The sequence below is a fragment of the Protopterus annectens genome, chromosome 11.part0 (genome assembly GCF_019279795.1).
Source record: "Protopterus annectens isolate FY-2018-M chromosome 11.part0, PAN1.0, whole genome shotgun sequence".
Classification (NCBI taxonomy): domain Eukaryota; kingdom Metazoa; phylum Chordata; order Ceratodontiformes; family Protopteridae; genus Protopterus; species Protopterus annectens.
In genome coordinates this window covers 770181271-770204852 of record NC_056745.1, presented here as the reverse complement: position 1 = coordinate 770204852, position 23582 = coordinate 770181271, and the positions used below count along the sequence as shown (strand labels likewise).

The 23582-nt window shown below is 41.4% G+C and overlaps 1 protein-coding gene across 1 annotated transcript in view; it reads left to right on the top strand.

The window, feature by feature from the left end:
• The window catches only part of IPO8 (importin 8), a 3293983-nt gene that overhangs the window by 525375 nt on the left and 2745026 nt on the right, over positions 1-23582 (top strand). The window contains exon 5 of the mRNA XM_044088203.1: positions 9789-9945. Coding sequence (XP_043944138.1) covers positions 9789-9945 — 157 coding nt within the window. The remainder of the gene's footprint in view (positions 1-9788; positions 9946-23582) is intronic.

Sequence of the window (23582 nt, the reverse complement as noted above, 5' to 3'; positions counted from 1 at the left end):
ATGAACAGTATCTCTTCTGTTTGGGTGCTTCTCACGACCATACACAGTGATCAATCTGCCAAGTGTTTGTCCCTAACACCCTTTGTAGTCACTTGTCCTCCTTGATTTTCCTTCAGTATCACTGCATTAAATTGTTAGCACAAGGTGCTATGGTAGAGTCTTCTTGTGCTGAAGGTCAGCTACCTGCAGAGAATAAGGCCAAAAAAACTCGGGTCTGATTCAGCTGCTGTCCCACCTTCCCTGAAGGTCTCTTTCAAGGCTAGTGAAACCCCAGAGGATTGTTCAGTTGTCTCAGTTTCTCTGCCTTGACACTGTCGGAGGCTCTCATGGATTGACTTTTTGCTTGTCCACAGTTGCTTTGCAAACGTCCCCTCTGGACATTGAGGGAGAATCTCAGCTGATTATATCTGAAGGACTGAGGGGGATACCCTAAATTGTAGTCCAGGAGGAGAGTCCTACTACTATGAGTGTTGGCAAGAGTCCGAACTTAATAGGAATTTTTGGGCTGTAAAAAATCATCAACATGATTGCCAGGATTTTACCCAGGGATTGTTTAATGCCTTAATGGCCTTTTGTTCTCCTCAAGGAGGTTCTGTGCTTTTTCGTCCCTTGTCCTGTACTCTTCTTAAAAGGCCCAGAAAGCAGGAGTTCTCTGAGGATTTGGATTCTGGGAATGAGTCCTTGGCATATTGTTCTCAAATTCTGTCTCCCTTGGAGTATGGGTCTGAGGAGGAGAATACTGTCATTCCAAACTCTCCTGTGGGGATTCTGTTTCTCGTATGGTGGAATGTTTCAAATGAGGATGTTCTCATGTTTCTAATATTCAAAAAAGGTATTATGAACTCTTCCAGATGTAGTTTCCCAAGCCCTCTGCTGTACCTCCGGTCTTGGCTGCTCTCTTAGATAACTTTTCAGTGCCTCTATACCCACTGATTCCCATCCTTCTGCCCATAAGAAACCTTACAGATTTTGCAAGGTGCCTGATGGTAAGTTTTTGTACAGATGTCCTGCTGCTGCTTCTCTGTAGTGTCTGTCTTTTCTGACAAACTGTATAAATTTTTGATATCCACTAAACTACTTCCTTCTGTTAAGGATACTAGAGCCATGGAACATCTAGACAAAAATATGTATATTGCTGCCACCCTGACTTTAGGGCTATTAATTATCAGACTCATATAACCAGGTATGCTTTAGCCCTTTTTTCTCAATATTCTCAGGCAATTTCTGACCTCCCTTATTCAGAAAGGAAGGTCTTGGCCCTTTCCTTACTGGTTTCTCTCTCTCAGGTGACTCACATTTCTAATAAATGGAGTTATGGTGCAGCTGATGCTTTCTATAGGGCTGCTGCATTTGGTTCATTTTAGAGATGTTACTGTTTGCTTCGTATCCAGCTCTTACCTGATGATGTTAAGGCTAAATTGTTAGATGCTCCTCTTGATAATAAGAATCTTTTTGGTTCTGCTGCTGCTGAGCTTTTTGGTTCTGCTACTGCTGAAGCTCTCTAAGCCCCTCCAGCTTAAAGGCAAGGCTTTGCAGGAATTGAAACATATTTTTATGTCTCCTATCCCTGACTTATCCATCCAAATTTGCTTTTGTTCGCAAACAGCCTCGCCGTCCTCCTAAAGGTAAAAAAAAAAAACAGTTCTAGGTGTGTACTCCCTGCTAAGTCTACTCAGACTTTTACTCTCAGAAGCCTCCTTTTCAAGACCAGCCAGGTTCTAAATGACATTTTGCTTCCCCTTCCCTATGCCAGGTTCCTCTATCTCTTCATCTTTCCCTGTCCATCCCCAGTTGGTTAAGGGTCACTCAAGATTCTTGGGTTTTATCCATCATCTGCCAGGGATATTTCATGGTATGGACGTCCTTTCCTCCTTTTCTGAGTATACCTTAGCCTCCTCAGGAACACCTCCCTTCCTTTCTAGAACTGCTTCAGGGCAACATTCAAGTTGTACCCCCTGCCCAGGAAGGGAAAGGATTTTATTTTAGGATGTTTCTGGTTCCCAGGATGGAAGGTAACTGGAGACCCATTCTGGATCTTTTTCAGCTCAACACCTTTCTAAAGGTCCTTTCCTTTTAGAGGTTGTCCTTTCAAACTTTGTTCTCTCTTCTTCCCTGGGCCTTCTTGGTATCCCTGGACCTCAAGGATTCCTATCTCTGCATCGCTATTCATCCTCTTTCAGGAAATTTTACATTTATCTGTCTCTTCCATGCATTTTCAGTCCTTTGCTTTGGCCTCTCTACTTCCCCAAGGGTATTCACCAAATGTCTTGCTTCTGAAATTGCCTTTTGCAGGATGAGAGGGCCTCAGATCTTTCCTTATCTAGATGACTTGCTCATTCAGGCTATATCATCTCCAGTTTACAGTCTGTCTGTTTCAAAGCCTGAGGTTCACCATAAACTTTTAGAAGTCAGTCCTGGTTCCTTCTCAAGATCATATTTTTCTTGAGCTCCAATACTGATAGAAGAGGAAAAAAAGATGATGCTGGTAGTACTAAGGCACTGCTGGCAAGGGAGGAGAAGGCGTACACTGGCATGTATTTATTTTCCACCTAAAACTGCTGTATTGGAGTTTAAAATTCTGTGAGAAAATTTGATTTGCAGCAGAGAGGATGCATCTGGGAGGGTAGATTTTTGAAGAAATTTATGAAAATATGTGACATGAAAAATGTGAATTCTGTACTAGAAGTTCGGAGAGAATTTTACACATCATTCCCCAAGGTAAAAAAACTGGGGTAGACTAGACAGATACTATATTTCACAGGAACACATGCATTTAATTGAAAGTCTTTATACACATCCAATAACTTTTTCAGATCACGTGCCAGTAATAACCAAAATAAAAATGCTATTGTCTCATTGCCCTGCATTTTTATTTTAGTTATTATTGACATGTGATCTGAAAAGGTGGCATGTCTTATAAAAAGAGAGGAACTTAAGGAATGCGTAGTGGAAATTATTTAGGGTTTATTAAGGAAGACAGAAATTTCTTTCTGAAAATATAGCCTGACCTGTGTATAAAACTAAAGTGACTTAAAAGCATTTTGACTGCTTGTATCTTCCAAACCATATGCATAAAAAAGAGCTTCCAATTTCTTTGTTTTTTTATTATCTTTTATTTAGTCTCTTCCCACATATCGTTGGCTGCCATAACAGTATCCTTTTTAATCCATACTCCTAAGTATTTCATTTTAACATGTCCCCATAAATATTAGTATTGCTGAGCTAATTCATGTGTGGGTATATAGTTTACAGCTATTGCCTTGGTTTTATCTTCATTAATTTTGTATCCCAAAAAGACTGGAAACCTTTATGCCCTGCACCTTGCACGGGGAGCATAAGTGTGATATATGGTGTCTATAAATTCCAAAGGCTTCGGTATACTGGCTTGGGCGTAGGGATATCCTTGGTAGGAGTTCCCTTATGTTAACAATACTGCAGCAATGAAGAGAGTGACGTCTGCTGTTTATGGTAAGGTTTTATACAACTGTACTTTCCCACAATTTCCATTTACTTCTATCTAATTTGCTCCTTCCCTTTTGTAAAGATCCATCTTCTAGTTTTTTTTGTAATATTCTCTATCTCAAACATATTTGATACAGATTTTGATTTCCATTTTCTAAAAATTGTTTTTTTGGCAGCAGTATAATTAAACTTAATAAGGCCTTACTATCCCTAGGCAATTCAGATCTTGTAGCCCACTCAAGAATATTTTTTTTTTACTTACAGCTGTTCACTCACCCAGTATTTGACAGACTACTCTGTAGAGAATTTTTAAAATCTACCAGCTCGTTATACTCTCAAAACATATGTTCTCAGTTACTTATTTCTTCTCCATAACACCTCCAACATTTGCTGTACACCTGAGGAAGAATTCTTTGAAGTCTGCTTGGGGTATACAAATACCTATTTAAATACTTCCAAGCAAATATCCTAAACCTTCTGGACCTGGTTGCATACTTGGGAGACGTACATAAGTCTTACCATTGTTTTCTTGTAAATTGCTTTTCCAGTCTCTCTCTTCCCAACCTTTTCATACCTCTTTTGATGAATCTTTTAGTTAACATGCAATATTTTATATGCCCTACTAATTATCCCTGTTTTAACAGCTGCTTTCATTCTTGATTCATCTAAAAACTCTACCAGAACAGGTCTTTCATGTAAAACTTCCCCATCTCTTTCTTTTTGCCTGTACTCTGATATCAAACCCTTTTAGAGAAGGCAGTCTCTTTAGCATGCAATTCAAATGTCTTCTTGACGTCCTCCTACTTTTCTTCCTGCTTGAGTTATTTGCTCCCAGTGTCTTGGTACCTTTGCCAGTTTTCTCCAGTAAATTCCAGCCCCCTCTTGCTTATTTTCTGTACCCCTACTTGCGGTCTTCCCTGTTGGTAAAATCACCTTTCTCCATTCTCGCATTGGCTTAATTCTTAGAATACCTCTCCTACTTTATGGATGTAATATTCTCTCTAGTTATTATTCTTTAGGATCTACATCCCAAATGTCTCTCTCTCTTTAAATATATATATATATATAAAATTCTTGAACTTTCCCCTTGCTTTATCATTGTGTCTTTCCACTTTGAATTATAACTTTCTGCTTGTGTTATGGGCATGAGCCTGAACTGTGTAGCACTAAAATATCCCTTCAGATCAGGTAAAACCAAAACCACCTTACTCTGTTTGAGGGATCAACCTGTTCCACCTAACTCCTGTCCTTTTTCCTTCCCAGATAAATTCCTTCAATTATTTATCATTGTTCACAACTTTTTTTTGCATCAGTAAAAGTATGCCTGACCCATATACAAGTCTTCTTTCGGCTTTTCCCGGTAAGGGGTCGCCACAGCGGAACTCTGGTCTGCTAATGATTGGCAGTAGATTTTTACGAAATGCCGAGGTGCCAGCTCGACGCCCAACCTTCAATGAAGGCACGCCCATTTACACACGCATGTCTTTCGAACGTTACCCAACCGCGGGGAGGACATGTAGACTCCACACAGAAGGCACTTCCAAGCCAAGCCGAGAATCGAACGGGAGAACCTCTTGCTGTGAGGTAACAATGCTACCGCTGTACCACCGCGGAATAAGACTAAAGGGACTAAAAACATTTTCACTGCTTGTATCTTACTTAAATAAGAGCTTCCAGTTTCCCAGTTTTTATGTTTTGTTTTAGTCTCTTCCACATGTCCTTGGCTGCCATAACTGAAGCCTTTTTAATCCATACGCCTAAATATTTCATCTTATCATGGCCTCATAAATATGGGTATTGTTGAAACAATTCATGTGTGGGTACATAATTTACGGTTATAGCCTTTGTTTTATCAACATTAAATTTATATACACAAAAGACTTGAAACTGTCTCAAAATGTTCCACAGCACTGAGGTGTCCTTTTCTGGATTGATCAGTTACAAAATAATTTCATCTGCAAATAAAGCCAACTTTTCTTGATTACTGTACTAATTATATCCTTGTACTTCTGAGTCCCTTGTTTTCTTTGCTAGTGGCTTTAAATATAAAACAAATAAGAAAGGGAAATATTACACCTCTGTCTAGTTCCTCTGTTCAAACACAGCTTAAATAAGAGGAACCCTCCTATTTTAATTCTTGCCTCCAATCCTACATATGTCTTTCTAATTAACCTTATTGTTGTCGTGCTTTCAATGTCCTACTCAAAATCCCAGCTTACTCTGTCATATGCTTTTTCCTGCACTAAGACCCACCAAGAACAGATGTATATTTGTACATTTTGCTTCCCTCTGGATTATCATTGCTCTATTAATGTTGTCAACTATTTGTTCCCCTCCACATAACCACACTGATCCATATCTCTCAATTTGGCAACATCTTTACAGATATGAACACGTTATAATTTTGTTTTAAAACTGAAATGGGGTGTATATGACGCTGGATCTGAAGGGTGTTTGCCATCTTTAAGTAACACAGCCACCAGAGCTTTCATCCAAAATGTTGGTGCTTCCTTACCTTTTAAAATACTGTTAAACAAAATCTTTGAGATCTTTATTTAATTTCCAGACTTCCACAGGAATACCATCTGTTCCTGGAGACTTTCCTGAAGATTTGATTATACATCACTGTTTTTATCTCATCACCTCCTATCCTAACTGTTAATTGTTGAGCCCCATCTACCTCTATCTAACCTTGGCATAATTAAATCTTCCATAAATATTTCCATTTGTACTCCTGTCTTGATTTCCACATTTTACTGCTGTATACAAGGTTTCAGAAAATTTGCATCTTATCTCTAAAACCTATACAGGATCTCTGGTTATTTTCTTGTTATAGGTTCCCTAAGTTTGGCAACAATCTTTTCAGTATTCTGTTGCCAAAGTTTTTGTGCTAAACGTTTTTGTGCTCTGGAGGTATCAGAAATAGTTGCTTAACTGTAGTCTTTCTTATCCAGATACTACCAAAATTTCTCATTAGCACTGTGCATTTGCTCCTCCTCTTGTTCTTTGGGATTCCCTTATTCTGCAATGATTTAACCTTTGTCAGCCCCTCTAAGTAATTTCTATTACTTCTTAACTATATCTCTCTCTCTCTTTTATTTCAATTCTATTTTTAAACTCAATTTTCATTTTGTCCCAGTCACTGGTTATAACTTCTGAAGATATTTGTCTTCCCTGTTAACTGTGGAATACTTTTCACTACCCATTTCTTAAGTTCCTCTCAGTGCCCAGTGTCTTATTTTTCACTTCATTACCCTGCCTTTTTAACTTAATTTTATTGGTGCATGATCAGAAATAGGATGTGTGTTAAATTTTCAATTGAATGTACATGTCCCTGTGAAATATAATTAGTCTAGCCCAGTTTTTGCGCTTTGGTGAATATGTAAATTCTGTTTCCTACTACTGAATTCACATCTTCCATAACAAATTTGTTTCATAAATATCTTCAAAAATAAACCATCTTTTGTTATATTGTCTCTTCTACATCCCTCGATATATCCTTATCGCAGATCAAATTCCAGTTACCACCTAGAAATAATAATCCCTACTGAAAGCGCATTATTTCTCCAAATATTTTCTTAAGATTCATAATCGCAGTTTTTGGTGGAATACAAATACAATTGTAATCCTTCATCCTTGTCAGTAGCCCCTTGCTACCACAAATCTACCATTTTTTTCCCTTTTTTTCTCTCTCATCTATTACTATTGGAGCCTAACAGTTATTATAATTATACCCCTTTTCTTTTTTTCCATGATATTCTGCTGAATATCCATTCTGAAATCCTCTCTTTGTCAAATTTACATGTTCATTTCTTTCCATGTGCATCTCCTGCAGCATTGCCATATGCACTCTGCATTTCTTAGTATAATCCAATACTCTTCTTTTTATCTGTACCTGTAAGGCCGTTCACATTCCAGGGTAATATAGACAGCATAGCTTAGCATGTGTTGTTTTTCCAGGGTACTTAATTGTACTGCCTTTCCACATTTATCTGCTTATGTAGTGTCAGTTTTGAACAGCAGAGACCCTCTTTGTGCTGGGTCTTTAATCAAGTCCATCTTTCCTTTCAGTCTAGTTTGGCATTTTTGTTTGTTCTGAGATTCAACATTTGGTGGCATTCATACCCTTTGTTAGTGCATGCTGTGACATATTCCACTAGGAATATGTACTTAATCTCTGACCCATCATTACCTTTCTTCTGCTTCCACCCTTCAGATTTCAGTTTGGCATTCAGTATGAAATGGTTCTTGCATTCAATGACTAAACATTGAAACCTTTTGATTGTTCTTTTGACTAACAAATTTGAACCAGGATCTGTACCAGTGAGGTACACTACTTGAACAATATAACTGGTAAATGAACAACCAGGATCCAAATGAAACACAAATCTTCAGATAAAACTGTTTTAATTCTAGCGCCTCGGTGAAAACACCTTCTTAGAATACCATAATACTTGGTATTCCAAGAAGGTGTTTTCACCGAGGCACTAGAATTAAAACAGTTTTATCTGAAGATTTATTTTTCATTTGGATCCTGGTTGTTCATCTATCGAAGTGAGGTGTGGTGGTGTTGTGTTATAAATATAACTGGTAAAGTCTGAATGTTTAGCTGGTTGAAATACTTGAAGAAAAGGTGAGTGCTTATAATAGCAAATTGTTTGTTCAAAATAATACATATTTAAAAGAAGAGCTTAATGGTTGTGTATATAAGAGCTAGTTATGGAAGCGTGAGAGAGATAATAAAATATAAGGAAGGGACATTAAAGCTATTAGTATGGTGTTCTGCAGCTCTTGTTCGTAACAGAAGGGAAATGAAAATGATCTGTGTAAAGTGAGGTTTACATTATGCTGTTACAAAAGCAGTTAGAAATGGGTTGAATATATCTGTAGGGATAATGTTAAATTGCTATGAAAATCAACTGCACTTTTGTTGTAGAGTATGGTCGATGTAAAAAAAAAATAGTAAGTCAGTAGACTTGAGGTAAAGATGATAGCATTGTAAATATATGCTAATGTGTTTATGACAGTAATAAAAATGTTATTTAAAAAGATGTAGTGTTACGGTAAGATCTAGTTTACAGCTTTAGTTCTCCTCGAAGGTGGTCAGACATGTAGCTACTCTTTCACTATTCTCAGAAATGTCAGAAACTTTTCACTGTGAACAAATGTGACATCTGCTCATAGGTTAAAAAACAGAACTGCCAGACACTGATGGAGAATGATGCTTTCTTTACTGATAACCAAAAGACTTTTAATTCATACTGTTTTAGATGACCTAAGTTTGAATAGCATCTTGGGCACTGGGGAAGCAGCCAAGATAGAAGTGAGCAGCTGATATATTCTTGTCCATGCTGATGAGAGAAGGTATGTTGTCCCACTGCAGGAGTAGTCAGGAGGAAGATCCAAAAGTGTAGCTTAGTTTGCACAAAGACTAAGGGTTGAAGGGGAAAGTGGAAGCACGCACTCTCTCGTAGCGGCTGTGTGTAGTGGGCATTGCACTTTCTGTTGAGGAGAGCCAATCATGGCACTTTCTTTCTGGTAACTGTTAGGATGCATTTTTATGTGAGCCTAACAACTTGCCAATGGTAGTGTGGGCGGGCAGGGACAGTCCACGTCCTGATACAGAGATGTGCCCACTCCTTAACACATCTCAACTATGGCTACGGTTACCACCTTAGGTGGGTCTGCCCACATCCCTATCCCCAGTAGCTTGTTCTTAGAGAGACTGGCCTATGCCATTCTCTGGAGAACTGGATTTTTATTGGGGGGGGGGGTGCGATCCACCACAGCCTTCTTTCCAGATGAGTCTGCCAGTGTGAAACCCACAGCAATTGGTTGTTCCAGCTTCCTGAGCCACAAATTTATCTTGTGTCATCTGTGTCGCAAATTTATCTTGTGTCATCTGTGTCACAAGCATGGCTTTATCTGTCTCTACTAAAGAGCCAGAAATAGAACAGTATATTTACTAAACTTATCTCACTGAGTATTGGCTACAGTCTTTATTAGCCTGATACCTCATATGTCTGGTTTATTTGGTTATTTGAGCAGGGATGAATGAATAGCTAAGAGGGGATTATGAGCCTTATTGGTCACAGGGAAACAGAGGCAAAAATTTAAATAGGAATACATGATGCATCTCATTTTGATGTAGAATTATGGTGTATTCTGCCAAGTGCTAGGTGTAGTGCTTTGTGTGTACTGCCTTGTCTTTGTGCTGTAACTGATAAGCCTGTTTTTCAGTCCTTAGCACCAATTAAATGAAGATTTTTTTGGGACTTGCAGGTTTGTTAAGAATTTATGTAAAATTTTATTCTTTTCATTCCCAGGTATAAAAGGGGGAAAGAACGTGCTCCTTTAATAGCAGCAATGCAGATATTCTTGCCTCGCATTCAACAACAAATTATGCAAATTCTTTCTGATAGTTCTCCCTTCTCAGTGCTAATACAGAAACAGATATTAAAAATCTTCTTTGCACTCATTCAGGTAAGAGGTATAGAATAATTAATATGCTTTTTTGTAAGAATATGTCCTCTAAAACACTGAATCTATTGATGCTGTTTTTGTTTCTGATTAGTTGGGTATGTTTAAGCATACGGTGAGAAATTGCTGTCACAAGCCTAGCTATGTAGTATACAGTGACAGAGGCCTGACTGTGATGAAGAGGACTTTATCTTGAATAACTGTTTGGTCACTAGAAGAACTAGGCCAGAGAGGGGGCAGTGGGTGGTTTGTGTTGGCTTTCCTTCCTGATATGGGGAGGGTAAGGGTTCATAGTGAAGCCAACTGCATTGTCGCTTGCAGTTGATGATACTGCAGCTGTTAACCAGGGACACATGGCTGACTTGCTGAACTAGTAACTGGAGCCCTCATTAGCATGTGGGTGGAGCACATGCTAATGAGGGCTTCACCCACATGCTAATGAGGGCTCCAGTTACTAGCATGTGGGTAGAGCACTCAAACACCGCCACTTTACTAGCTGTGTGCTATCATTGACTGGTGTTGTACAGGTGGCCTTTAATGAATTGTGATGGACTGGTCTGCTGAGCAAGGATATTGAAGCAGTACTACATCTCCAGAATGAGTACACTTCTGTATTTGCAAACTGGGATATTCCAGCAAAATTGTGAAAATAGCAAATGATCCTTTATACTTTTGGCATGATTGCCATTAGCAGTCTTGTGCCCTGCCAGCTTTGGTTTCGTGTTTTGAAATAGCACGGAACCTTGGTCAGGTTCTGGTAAATCAATCAGATTAAAGATAGCGATGTTGCATGGAAAGAAAATGGTAAATAGGAAGAAGAATTTGATCATCAAAAGGTTAAATTTAAAATATTTACTAGAGACTTTTGCTTACATTTTTGTAGGATCATCCTCTAAGTTCACGTGTAATCACATTTTTAATCTTCTGAACATTGAGTTAAAGGCAGTTAAAATATATATACTATACAGACTTATCCATACTCTCAACTGGTACTGTTTATTGAATTATTAACTTTTTTCCGATACAGATGTCAGGACTTGAAGATAGTAGCAGTTAAATTAATATAGGATCCATCGGTATTAAGTGGAGATGACATTTGGTATTTTGCTCTACAAGTTAAGAACTCAGCGTTGCTCAGTTACATTTCTGAGTACTATGGACTGAAAGAATCTGCAGCTGTTACTTTCAGGGACCCTGTACAGTGGGTGGAACACTTGAATATATCCAGGTTGTCCCCTTTTTCAAACCTCCGCATACAATCTTGAACTCCCATGCTCAGGCTGCATGGCACCTTTGGCCCATGCATTATATTTGCTTATCAGGCCTAATATACATTTATATGCCTCCATGACTTACAGCTCTTTGTAGGAAATCCTAAAATGCATATGTTCTTGTAATTTGTCATTGGACTGTCCCTATGTTTGATGATTGAAAAAGGCAAACGTTTGAAGTGTACTAGTGGTTTACCATATTATCCCGACCACCCCACTACTTTGGTGCATTTTTTTTTTAAACAATGGAACACAGTGACAGTATTAAGTACTAATGCTTCAGCCTTACAACTCACTGGCAACCAAAGAAAAGGCAAGAAACGTCTTTTATAGCAAGTGAGGAAAATGGGGCATGTGCCCTAAGTGACAATTTGTAGGAATAAAACATGTTTGATAAATTATAAGCTGTCAGTTAAGTAATTGTAGATACTTTATAGACCACTAGTAAGCTGATTTCCATTGGACTGTCCTGTTTTTTCATGGTGGTTAAACTACCTTTAAAAAAGAACAAGTGGTAATGAGCTATTTAAAGCAGTTGAAATTGTTTAATGACATATTGTAAACTGTCAGATTTTGCTAAAGAAGTTTGATAGATTGCAAGCTGTCATTAAGAGACGTCTAGTGCAACTACTTATAGATATTAAGGGGATACCAAATAGGTGTGCTCCCAAATGTGTCAGATTCCCTTTCCACAGCTCTGCACAACAATGTTGGAGGGGCCCTGTCAAATGAACTAGACAGAGGACTCATCTTGTGATCCGTGAAAGGCCCAGATTCAAGTCCACACATAGCTGTTCTTCACAATCCACTGCACCTCCTGTTTGGCTTCCATTTCCTTACCTTTTGAGTGGTTTGTTTCTAACAAGTGGTCTTTATCCTGTTCATTTGCATAACTTTTACCAGAGGATTGACTGGCTGCATCCACTAATGACATTAAAGCGCCCAGGGTTCAGCTGTCATGACCACCACTCTTGTCAGAACTGACACGTGAGGGTTGTAGGGCCCTTGCCTAACCTACAGAATACTTTTTTTGTTGGTTTTATTATACTTTTGAGTTACATTTAAGATACTGGAAAATTAATGAAAAGTAATTTAAAGCATGGCAATCCATTTTAACATAGATAAACTTTTGAAAGCGTATGATGGCAGCTTGCTGAGTTGAATGAGAGAGGGACAGAAAGGGGCAACACATACCAGCAGTTAGACTGTCACTTGGCCCTTTGCTCATGTTACACCATAATACTGCACCTGACATTTACATTTGTGTTCCTTGCATCAGCAGATTGTGTAGCCTATGCTGTCACTCTTGCTTTATATAAGAGGAGTATAAGACCAAGGTCATAGGTGTACCTGGTAGATGACCTCTCCTTCTGAACCAGTCTAAGGTAATAGAGTGAGAGGACCTTGATTTAAGGGTCTTTTTGCAGTAAGCGATAGCTGGGATCTCTTTCCTGAAAGCATTCTGTTGGCACAGTTCTTCAAAGATCTGTAGTTCATGTGCTAAGGGTGTGCATGGCTCTCTTTGCAGGTGGTTGTTGTTGCTGGTACTGTGATTATATTGTATTAAGTGGGAAGGGCCTTCCCAATTCACTGCTGATTTGATATATCATTATCCTTGTGTTCACAGTTTTCAACTTGTTTGGATTGTAGCCCTCCTTCAGAGTATAGTTCTGGCTTAGATTTATTCCAAACAATAGTTGCTAGAGCATCTTTGTTGAAGCTGGGTTAGCAACTGATAGTCAGAAAGCCCCAGGAGTAGAATCAACACCAGATCTGTAAGCCATTCCTTCAAATACATTACAGATGTCCTTCATGGATGCATCTGCAGTCATAACAAATGGGTTGTCCTGTCGTCAGGCAGCCCTTTGGTCGGCCGGATTCCAAAGTCTGGGTCCGGCTTCGGCTGATGTCGCACTTCACCCGACGTCATCTCTGCTGGTCTTCGGGTATAAAGGCATCAGCCGACGCCATTTTCCTCAGTCTTTCTTGCCGCGTGGCACCCGAAGCAGAAGCTGTTCGCAAGTGCCGGTCGGTCAGATCCAGAGATTACTACTACCGAATACTACTTCGAAGACTTCTAAAAAGCTAAGTACCCCGTTGGGGACTCTTTCTTGCCTCAGCAGATGTCAGAAAAAGTCAATAACTGTTTAACTTGTGGGAAACAAATACCTCATAAAGATTTCCATTCTTACTGTTTGCCTTGCTTAGGCCCAGACCACGACGTAGCAGCCTGTTCGGCCTGTGCTTCCTTCAACCGACGAACGCTTAGGCATCGGTCGGAGTTTGCTGAACAGTTTTTTGGCTCAGATTTTGCGTACATTATGCCGTCGGATCCTCCGACTACCCAAATTGTTAAAAAACACAAAGAAAAAGACCGACACTCGCGGTCCGCGGTTTCGGCCGAAATCATGGTTAAGCAAGCCGCGAGTGTCTCGGTTTCGGCCGAAACCGAGAAAACTGGTCAATATTCAGCCGAATCCATGACTACTACTGAGGCTCCTGCTACCTTACCTGAATCGGCCTCAGAAATTTTGCCTACAACTGTGGTTCCTAGTGATTTATCAGACACCATCCCTTTGGATGTCTCTACCCCAGCACGTGGTGCTGCTAGGCCTCCTGCAGCCATGTCTATTAAGGCCTTTGCCAGGGCTAAAGCAGCCAAATCTACTAAATCAGTGCCTGTTAAACCCCCCTCACACAGGCCCACTTCTAGTTCACAAATGCTTACTCTGGCAGAAGATTTAATATCCTTAATTAGGGGATCCCAATCTCACCCAGACAGGGCCTCTCAGCCCCCAGAAAAGAGACCTAGAGCAGAGCCCCCCGAGCTGGTGTCCTCTGATGATTCTGCGGATGACTCAGACATTACAGACCAGCCAGAGGCTCCTTTTTCCACTTATGAAGATTCCGATGCTGAGGAATCCATTCCAGCTGCCTCTCCACCAGAGGAATTTTCCTTTGGGGAAACCTTACATGCCATGAGAGAACAATTCCAATGGCAGGGACAAGATTTCTCAGATTCAAGAAAAAGGCTTAGGACCTTTCTGCACTTACCACAACATAGGCCCTTAGCTATACCTCCTGTTCTGCCTGTTGTGGACGATGCATTTACTGATGTCTGCACTGCACCTGATTCTTTACCTCCAGCCCCTGCCAAACCAGATAGATTTTACAGGGTGCCAGACACTCATCACCACCTATACAAGGCCCCACTTGCAGACCCCGAAACTATATCCCAGGGGCCTAAGGCAGTAGCCTCGACCACAGCAAAAAACCCTATTCCCTCTGAAAGGGAATCCAGGTCCTTAGAGAGATGGGGAAAAAGTTTACACCTCTGCTGCTCTCTCAGCTAGAGCTTTAAACTGTCAGTTTCACATGATCCAATACCAAGAGTTTATGCTTGATCAGTTAACTAAAAAACTGTCCTCTGATGAATCTTTAGATAAGAAATATGTATTAGAAATGGTGAATAACATCCAACAGGTTAGTAACCATTCCTTAAAATGTGGCTATGATGCACTGGAGGCTTCATTTAGATCAGCCATGACTGGCACAGTGATAAGAAGGCATGCATGGTTGAAAGAACAGGTCTTACCGGATCATGTTAAAGCAAAGCTATTAGATGCTCCTATGGATAAGGCCAGTCTATTTGGGGAACCTGCCCAGCAGGTAATGAGGAAAATGGAAGAAAAGGCAAAATTTGTACAAACAGTTAAAGATTTCTTACAGGTTCAGCCCCCAAGGTTTAGCAGGAACTGGCCTGCCAAAAATTGGTCCTTTCCTGACTCCACAAGATCCCAAAGGGGCAGGAATAGACGCTCTAGGGGCAGAAATCAATCCAGAGGAGGTGCCTACAGAGGACGACAGTGGCAAGGCAATAACCGAGGCACAGACACAACCACTGCCACTGCAACAGGACAATCACAGTGACTTACTGATTGTAACTCCGCCTACCAGGGAGCAAATAGCAGCACCATTAGGCGGAAAGTTAGCCTTATTTTCGAAAAATTGGCACTATATCACAAAAGACAAGTGGATTTTGCAAACCATAGACCAAGGCTACCGGTTCCACTTCCACACCTTACCAGTAAAAAGAGGAATGCCAAACCTGCCTCCAAATCAAAAAATAGAAGCTCTGCAGCAGATAGCGGAATTAACAAAGATGGGAGCTGTGGAAAGAGTACCAATAACAGAACAGGGCAAAGGATTCTACTCTAGACTCTTCCTAGTACCAAGAAAAGAGAAAAGCTGGAGACCTATTCTCTACCTGTCCATCTTAAACACATACATCATTGTCCCAAAATTCAAAATGCTGACCCTACAGCAACTTCTTCCCATGCTGGGCAAGGAGTGTTGGCTGGTAACTCTAGATCTCAAGGAGGCATACCTGCACATCCCCATTCGACCAAATTGCAGAAGATACCTCAGATTTCTTGCAGGATCAGAGCATTATCAATTCTCAACATTGCCCTTTGGCTTATCTACTGCGCCCAGAGTATTCACAAAATGCCTGGCATCAGTAATCGCTCACTGCAGAGTACAGGGAATCCAAATTTATCCATACCTGGACGACTGCCTGTTACAAGCGGACAACAAAAGCAAGCTGACAACAGATTTACAAAGGGTCATTTACTTGCTACAAGCCCTGGGATACACAGTCAATTTACAAAAGTCAAGGCTGATACCATCCCAAACAAGAACATTCTTGGGCTGAATTGGACACAGTAAAACAAATGGCATACCTAACTGCAGAAAAACAAAAAGAGCTCCCTCTTTACTTCTTGGCATTAACAAAGCAGAACAAACTAACAGCAAGAAAAGTTCTGCAGGCCTTGGGCTTCATGGCATCATGCATAATCTTGGTCCCACATGCCAGACTGCATATGAGAAAGCTACAGTGGTACCTAAAGAATTTATGGTCTCAACACAGGCACAGCTTAGAAACAGAAATACCACTAATCCCATGCCTAAAACAGGAGTTCCTATGGTGGGCTCAAGCATGCCAGTCAAACCCAGGCTTACCCTTCCACAACTTTCAAGCAAGCCAAACCATCACAACGGACGCCTCAGACCTAGGATGGGGGGCACACATGCTGGACAAATGCGTACAAGGACTGTGGACTCAGGACCAGCTGCACCTGCACATAAACCAAAAAGAAATGCTGGCAGTAAAACTGGCAATCCAAAAATTCAGACCATTCCTCAAAGAAGGCCATTTGATGATAAGGACAGACAACACCACAGTCATGTGGTACATCAACAAACAGGGAGGCACTCATTCATACCCCCTATGCAGAATGACTTTGGACCTTTGGAATCTGGCTCTCAGCTACAACATCCAGTTACAGGCAATATTTGTACCGGGAAAAGAGAACACCCTAGTAGACATTTTAAGCAGAACCACCTCGGATGCTCACGAATGGATGCTGCACCCGGACATCTTCAAGGCCATCACAAAGAAATGGGGAATGCCACAAATAGATCTATTCGCTTCCCCACTCAATCACCAGCTCAAAAAATTCTGCACAAGGACATTCCACCCACTTGCATGGAAGGTGGACTCTCTATCCTTCAGCTGGAAAGGCCTGACAGCATATGCATTTCCACCTCTTCCCTTGATGCACAAGGTACTACTGAAAATCAAAGAGGAACGTCCAAGGATAATCCTGATAGCTCCGAACTGGCCAAGACAACACTGGTACCCATTGCTGAGGAGCATGTCTCGGGAGAAAATGTGGTCAATACTCCTGATGCCTTTGATGTTAACTCAGAACAACTACAACATCATGCATCCAAACCTAAAAACCTTGCAACTGACTGCCTGGAACATCACATAGCAGCAACTAACCCAGACCTTTCCCAAAGGGTTAAAGACATTATCCTTGAAGCCCGCAGACCTTCAACAAGAAGGAACTATGCAGGAAAATGGAAAAGATTTGTCATTTGGAGTACTGAAAGAGGAAAAGATGTGTCGAACATAGATATTGCTAACATTCTGGAGTACTTGGCAGAGCTTCTACATACAGGCCTGTCCTATTCCTCCATCAAGATACATGCATCAGCCATTTCAGCAGAATACAGCTTTGATCCTCCTGTCTTTTCACATCCTCTACTCAGGCAGTTCCTCAGAGGGATCAAGAATGTAAAACCTCCTAGGAAACCACCATTGCCAACATGGGACTTGAACTTTGTGCTAGAAAAGTTGACACTCCCTCCGTTTGAACCAGCAGCAACAGCAGATCTACAACACCTGTCATGGAAAACTGCTTTCCTTCTGGCTATTACCTCAGCAAGGAGGGTTTCGGAACTACAGGCCTTAATGGCAGTGCAACCCTTCCTAATCTTCCATCAAGATAGGGTGTCCATGAGAACTAATCCTACATTTATGCCTAAGGTGGTATCCAGAGTGTCTTTAAACCAGGCAATCCACCTTACCTACCTTCTTTCCCAATTCACAAAACAGAGGTGAAAGAATGCTGCATACCTTGGATGTACATAGACAGTTACGCTACTACCTGGACAGAACCAAAAGTAACAGAAAAACTGACCAGCTTTTTGTAGCCTATGCAACAGGAAGGGAAGGAAAAGCAATTTCCAAACAGACAATCTCCAAATGGATAGGAAATTGCATAAGATTCTGTTACTCCTACCATGGAAAATCAATTCCACAGAACATAAGACCTCATTCTACAAGGGCTACAGCCACTACCACAGCTTTCTTACGAGGAGTGGCAACCAAGGACATTATTGAGGCGGCTACTTGGACCTCCGTGCATACATTTGCCAAGCATTATAATTTACCTCTATATTCTAGATCCCGAGCAGGGTTTGCCACTGCTGTACTGCAAGGGATCCTAACTACACCATAATTTTATTCCTCCTCCCTAGTTTGGCTATGGTATTCTACCCATTTGTTATGACTGCAGATGCATCCATGAAGGACATAGTACAGTTTTGTACCTACCATAAATGTAGATGTCCGAACTGGATAGCATCTGCAGTCAGGATTACCTCCCTCCTTCCCTCTGTGGTACTCCTAGGGTATTTACCCTCCTAATAGCTAGCTGGGGAGTCTCTTATGGTGTATTTGTTTGTATATATGTACATACATGCTTATTTTTGTGTTTGCCTTCTACCTTTTTGGAAACATTGGCATTTATCCAAAATTTAGCCTTCCAAGAGGGCAACTGGCATCTGGGGCAAGAAACACTGAGGAAAATGGCGTCGGCTGATGCCTTTATACCCGAAGACCAGCAGAGATGACGTCGGGTGAAGTGCGACATCAGCCGAAGCCGGACCCAGACTTTGGAATCCGGCCGACCGAAGGGCTGCCTGACGACAGGACAACCCATTTGTTATGACTGCAGATGCTATCCAGTTCGGACATCTACATTTATGGTAGGTACAAAACTGTACTTTTTGTTGGGTCTTTCCTTATTTTGGTGTCAGTGAGAAATTCATAAAAGAAAAAAAATGTGTGGACAATAATTTGTAATATTTTATTATAAAATTACTATTGTTATTTATAAATTTTGTTAGAAAATTTTGGGGGTGCAGCTGTCATTTTAAATAGTCCCTGCACTCAGTCTGAAACAAGATTAGTTTTGTTTGTTTGTTTTTGATGATATACTGGCATTACAAAAATGTTATCTATTGTGTCTATTGTCTGTGAAACCTTATGAAGGGAACTAATGCTTATTAGGCTTATATCATAAGTTCATGGGTGTTTACTAGGCTAATGACCAAGGGGCCTTTTTAACCCTAGCTATGTATCCCAGATGTATCTGACAAATTTTAGGAACTTTAAGATTATTCAAAGGGCTGTATGTAGGCTCAAGACTGGGTGGTCAAGCATTTACAAGCTCCCTCTGTTCATTAGGGACATAGATGCCAGACCAAAGGTAAATTTCCAGATGTTCTTCTTGTTTCACTGTTGCAGTCATTACATTTGGGTTATCTCCTTGCTACTCAGTCAGCATGATTAACAAAGTCTTGGGTCATGCTGTCCCTTCTTCCATGACGTCGGGTCGTCAGGGGTATAAAACATGCAGCCAATGTCATTACATCAGTCTTTCTTGCCGTGCAGTGCCAGAAGCAGTTCACAATTGCCGGTCGGCCGACTCCTGAAATTTTCGTTTTCAAGTTTCAGAACCGAAGTCTTAAACTAAAGCTAAGTACCCCCGTTGGGGAAACTTTTTCTTGCTCCTTACCGATGTCAGTAAAAGTTAATAATTGCATTACTTGTGGAAAGCAAATACCTTACAAAGATTTTCATTCGTACTGTATTCCTTGCCTGGGCCCTGACCATGACGTACCTTGCTGTCGGTTTTGTGCTTTATTTTATCAGCGCACTATCCGTCATCAGTATATTTTCGCCTCTAAATATTTCAGTTCTCAATTTAATTAACCAGAAATGTCAGTTAGCCATCCGACTACCGGGATTCAGAAAAAAATGCAAAGATAAGGATAGAGACAGGCCACCTAGGTCCAAAGCTGCCGACGATGTCTCTCCTAAGTCAGTCGCCAGTACTCAGTGAGGCGCTTTCGCAGCCCCTGATACCCGCTACTTCTGATTCGCATGCCTCTACTGAGACCCATTCGGATTGGTATGCCATTAGATGCTTCAACTGTGGAACCTGCGGATTTCTCTACCTTGGATGGGTCTGGAGCCGCTGTACAGGCATCGGCTTCTGAGGGTGTATTCTGGCCTACGGACTTGCATATTAAACTGATGCCTTCTCCTACATTTAGGCCTAAATCTCAAACCATATCTAAGAAACTGATGTCCAGGCTGCATGCTCAGACCTCTATGCCTAAAAAACAAATAAGAATGGCTGAAGATCTTATAACTTTAATCAGGGGAAGCCAACCTCCCCCTTCTAAGAGACTTAGGACTGAAGTTGTTTATGAATCTTCTAACCTGGATTCTGATTTTTCTGATTCTTCTGATGATCTGGATTTGCCCTTATCTACTTATGAGGATTCTGATGCAGAGGACTCTCCTCCCTCTGCTTCCCCTCCAGAGGATTTTTCTTTTGGTAAAACCTTACATACTCTAAGGGAGCATTTCAACTGGGAAAGCCAGGATTTTTCTGATTCAAAAAAGAGGCTTAGGGATTTCTTACTCCTGCCTCAGCATAGGCCTTTAGCTATACCTCCTGTACTAGTCATTGTTGATGAAGCCTTTTCAGAATCTAGTTTGGCCCCTGATTCTTTGCCTCCTGCTCCCAGAAAACCTGACAGATATTACAGGGTTCCTGATTCACACAAGTTTCTTTTTAAAAATCCTATTGCGGATCCAGAGACTATTTCACAGGGACCCAAGGGCATTAAGGCTTCTACTGCTAAAAATCCTACCCCTTCTGATAGAGACTCCAGGGCGCTGGATAGATCGGGGTAAGAAGGTTTACACTTCTGCAACCTTGGCCATTAGGGCTTTAAACTGCCAGTTTCATATGTTAAAGTATCAACAACATGTTATTGGGTTGCTTAAACAGAAAATGATGTTGATTCCTGACTGTGCTGAAAATAAAGAATTACAGGATTTAATGCATTCTGCTGAACAGATTGGTAAACATACTTTGCAGTGTGGATTTGATTCATTAGAGATCTCTTGCAGGGCTGCTGTTACTGGATCTGTGCTCGAAAGGCATGCTTGGCTTAAGGAGCAATCTTTGCCTGATCATGTTAAAGCTAAACTGTTGTATGCTCCCTTAAGTCAGGACCGCCTGTTTGGCAACAAAGCTGAGGAAGTTCTTAAAAAGATGGAAGATAAAGCTAAATCTATGCAAACTGTTAAAGATTTCTTGCAAGTTCATCCTCTTAGATTTAGTAGGCATTGGCCCTTTCCTGCCCCTTCCAGGCCTTCTCAAGCCAAACCCAGACACAGCAGAAACCCCCAGATTTCAGTCCTGGGGGCACACAAGACTAAGCAGTGAGGGATTTCCGCACCCAAATCTGGAAGTAGTAAGACTCCCCACTATGGAAACTCTCTCATTGACTTGCTTTTAAAATTTCCAAGCACTTCCCAGCTGAATTCTCCTTTAGGTGGAAAGATTGGTTTACAGGCCAAAAACTGGGAACTCATTACCCAGGACAAATGGGTTTTAAATATAGTGTCCCAAGGATATAGATTTCACTTCCACATGTTACCAACACCAAGCGGGTGGCCAGATCTACCCCCAAATCAGTGGGCAAAGGCCCAAAATCAAGCACTCTCTCTCTTAAGCATGGGGGCTATTCAGTTGGTGCCAGAAGAGGAAAATGGGCAAGGTTTCTATTCAAGACTTTTCCTGGTACCCTGGAAAGGCAATACATGGCGTCCTATCCTGGACCTTTCTACTCTAAACACTTTCTGGTGATTCCAAAATTCAAAATGCTGACTCTTCACCATCTGCTTCCTATGCTAGGCAAAGATGCGAGGTTGGCAACACTAGACTTAAAAGAAGCATACTTGCACATCCCTGTCAGGGAGTCTTGCAGAAGATACCTACGCTTCAAAGCAGGCTACATGCACTGTCAGTTCTCTGCACTGCCCTTTGGCTTATCTACTGTGCCCAGGGTATTCACAAAGTACCTAGCTCCAGTCATTGCATTTTGCAGGCAAAGAAATATTCAAATATACCCATATCTGGACGATTGTCTAATTCAGACAGAAAGCCAGGACATACTTTTGAATCATCTAGCTTTTGTTCAAAGGGTGCTGACGTGTCTTTGGTACATCATAAACGAAAAGAAATCACACCTGGTACCCTGTCAACAAATTATATTCCTGGGAGCAAGCTTGAATACAGCTTCCCAGATGGCTTTGCTCATGCCAGAGAAACGGATTCATTTGACAACCTATTTCAAACAAGTGCCCACAAAAACCCAGTTATCTGGGATAGGAATAGGAATTCCCAATACTATTCTAGCATGTCCAAAGGTCAGTTGTCAATCTCCTCTCCGGTCCAGCTGGTGAATCTGGGAATCTTGAGGCAATGTAACAACTGCCTCATGTACACAGACAACCCTCTCCTCCTCACAACAAATTCTAACACATGTGAGAGATGCAACCATATAGCCAAACTGGAAGCTAAGCTCTCTCAACTCAGTACTGGCGTAACCAGTCAGGAGGAGAAGGAAACCACACTCACTACAATTCCAGTTTCACATAGCCCTACCACGACAGCAAACCAAACACATAAACACACAAAAACATACTCGGAGGCTCTAAATAAAAATCTGCCTAAGCAGCAGAGACCTCCAAAGCAGACACCCAAGCAACCACTACCCCAAAACAAAACACGTGCAACACATAGCTCACAAGCCACGATGCTTCGCTAGGGACGGCTTGCACCTGTCACCCCTGGGCTTTCGGATATTGGCAAAGGCTCTTGCTACCCCCATAGTGCCTTTTTTAGGCAAGGCTCAAAAGACAAACCCACCTCCATAGGTATCACAAGGGATAAGAAACTAAGAGTAATGCTACTCAATGCCAGAAGTCTAAACCTCAAGATGCACGCACTCTAAACTCTCCTTAGCATGGAGAACATCGATATCTGTGCAGTAACAGAAACCTGGTTCAAGGCTCCCGAGAGCACCCCAGCACTACCAGGTTATACCTCATACCATGCTTTTCGGCCCCAAAACTTGGACCGAACCACAAAAGGAGGGGGGGTATCAATATTCGTCAAAGATACCCACACCTCCAGGTTGGTGGCACAGCACGACGCATCAGAGACTATCCATGTGCAACTAACAGTAGGTAAAACTGCCTTCCAGTTTTATAGCCTGCTAAAGACCACCCTCCCAAACCCAGGAACCCCACTCGGCCTTCCTGAGAACACTGGAAAATATGAAGGTCTCTCCAAACACCATTATATTGGGTGACTTCAACTACCCAAACATAGACTTGGGAGCATTACTCTAGCTCCAACACCCTAGCCCAAAGGTTCCTAGAATTTATAAACTCAAATGCTATGGAACAGCTTGTTACCACTCCCACAAGAGGGGAAAACATACTGGACCTGATCATCACCAACATGGGGACTCTATGTTCCAGACCAGAAGTGTATCCCTCACTGGTAAGATCAGACCATAAACTAATCTCACTGGATATTCACATCCCGACCCCACCCCCTGCCCAGAAAACCACAGTGAAAAACTTCTCTAAAGCAAATTTCACACTCCTCAAAACCGAGGTGGAATCCTTCAAAGCCCCTGGGCCTGTGGAAAATACGGCCCAGACAGCAGAATCCTCTATAAACGCATTCTATGAACACCTTCAGGAATGCATGGATCATGCAATCCCAAATAAAACCAAGACCCAATCCTCCAAAGGCAGACGTCCTGTCTGGTGGACCCCAGCCATAAACAAACTATACAATA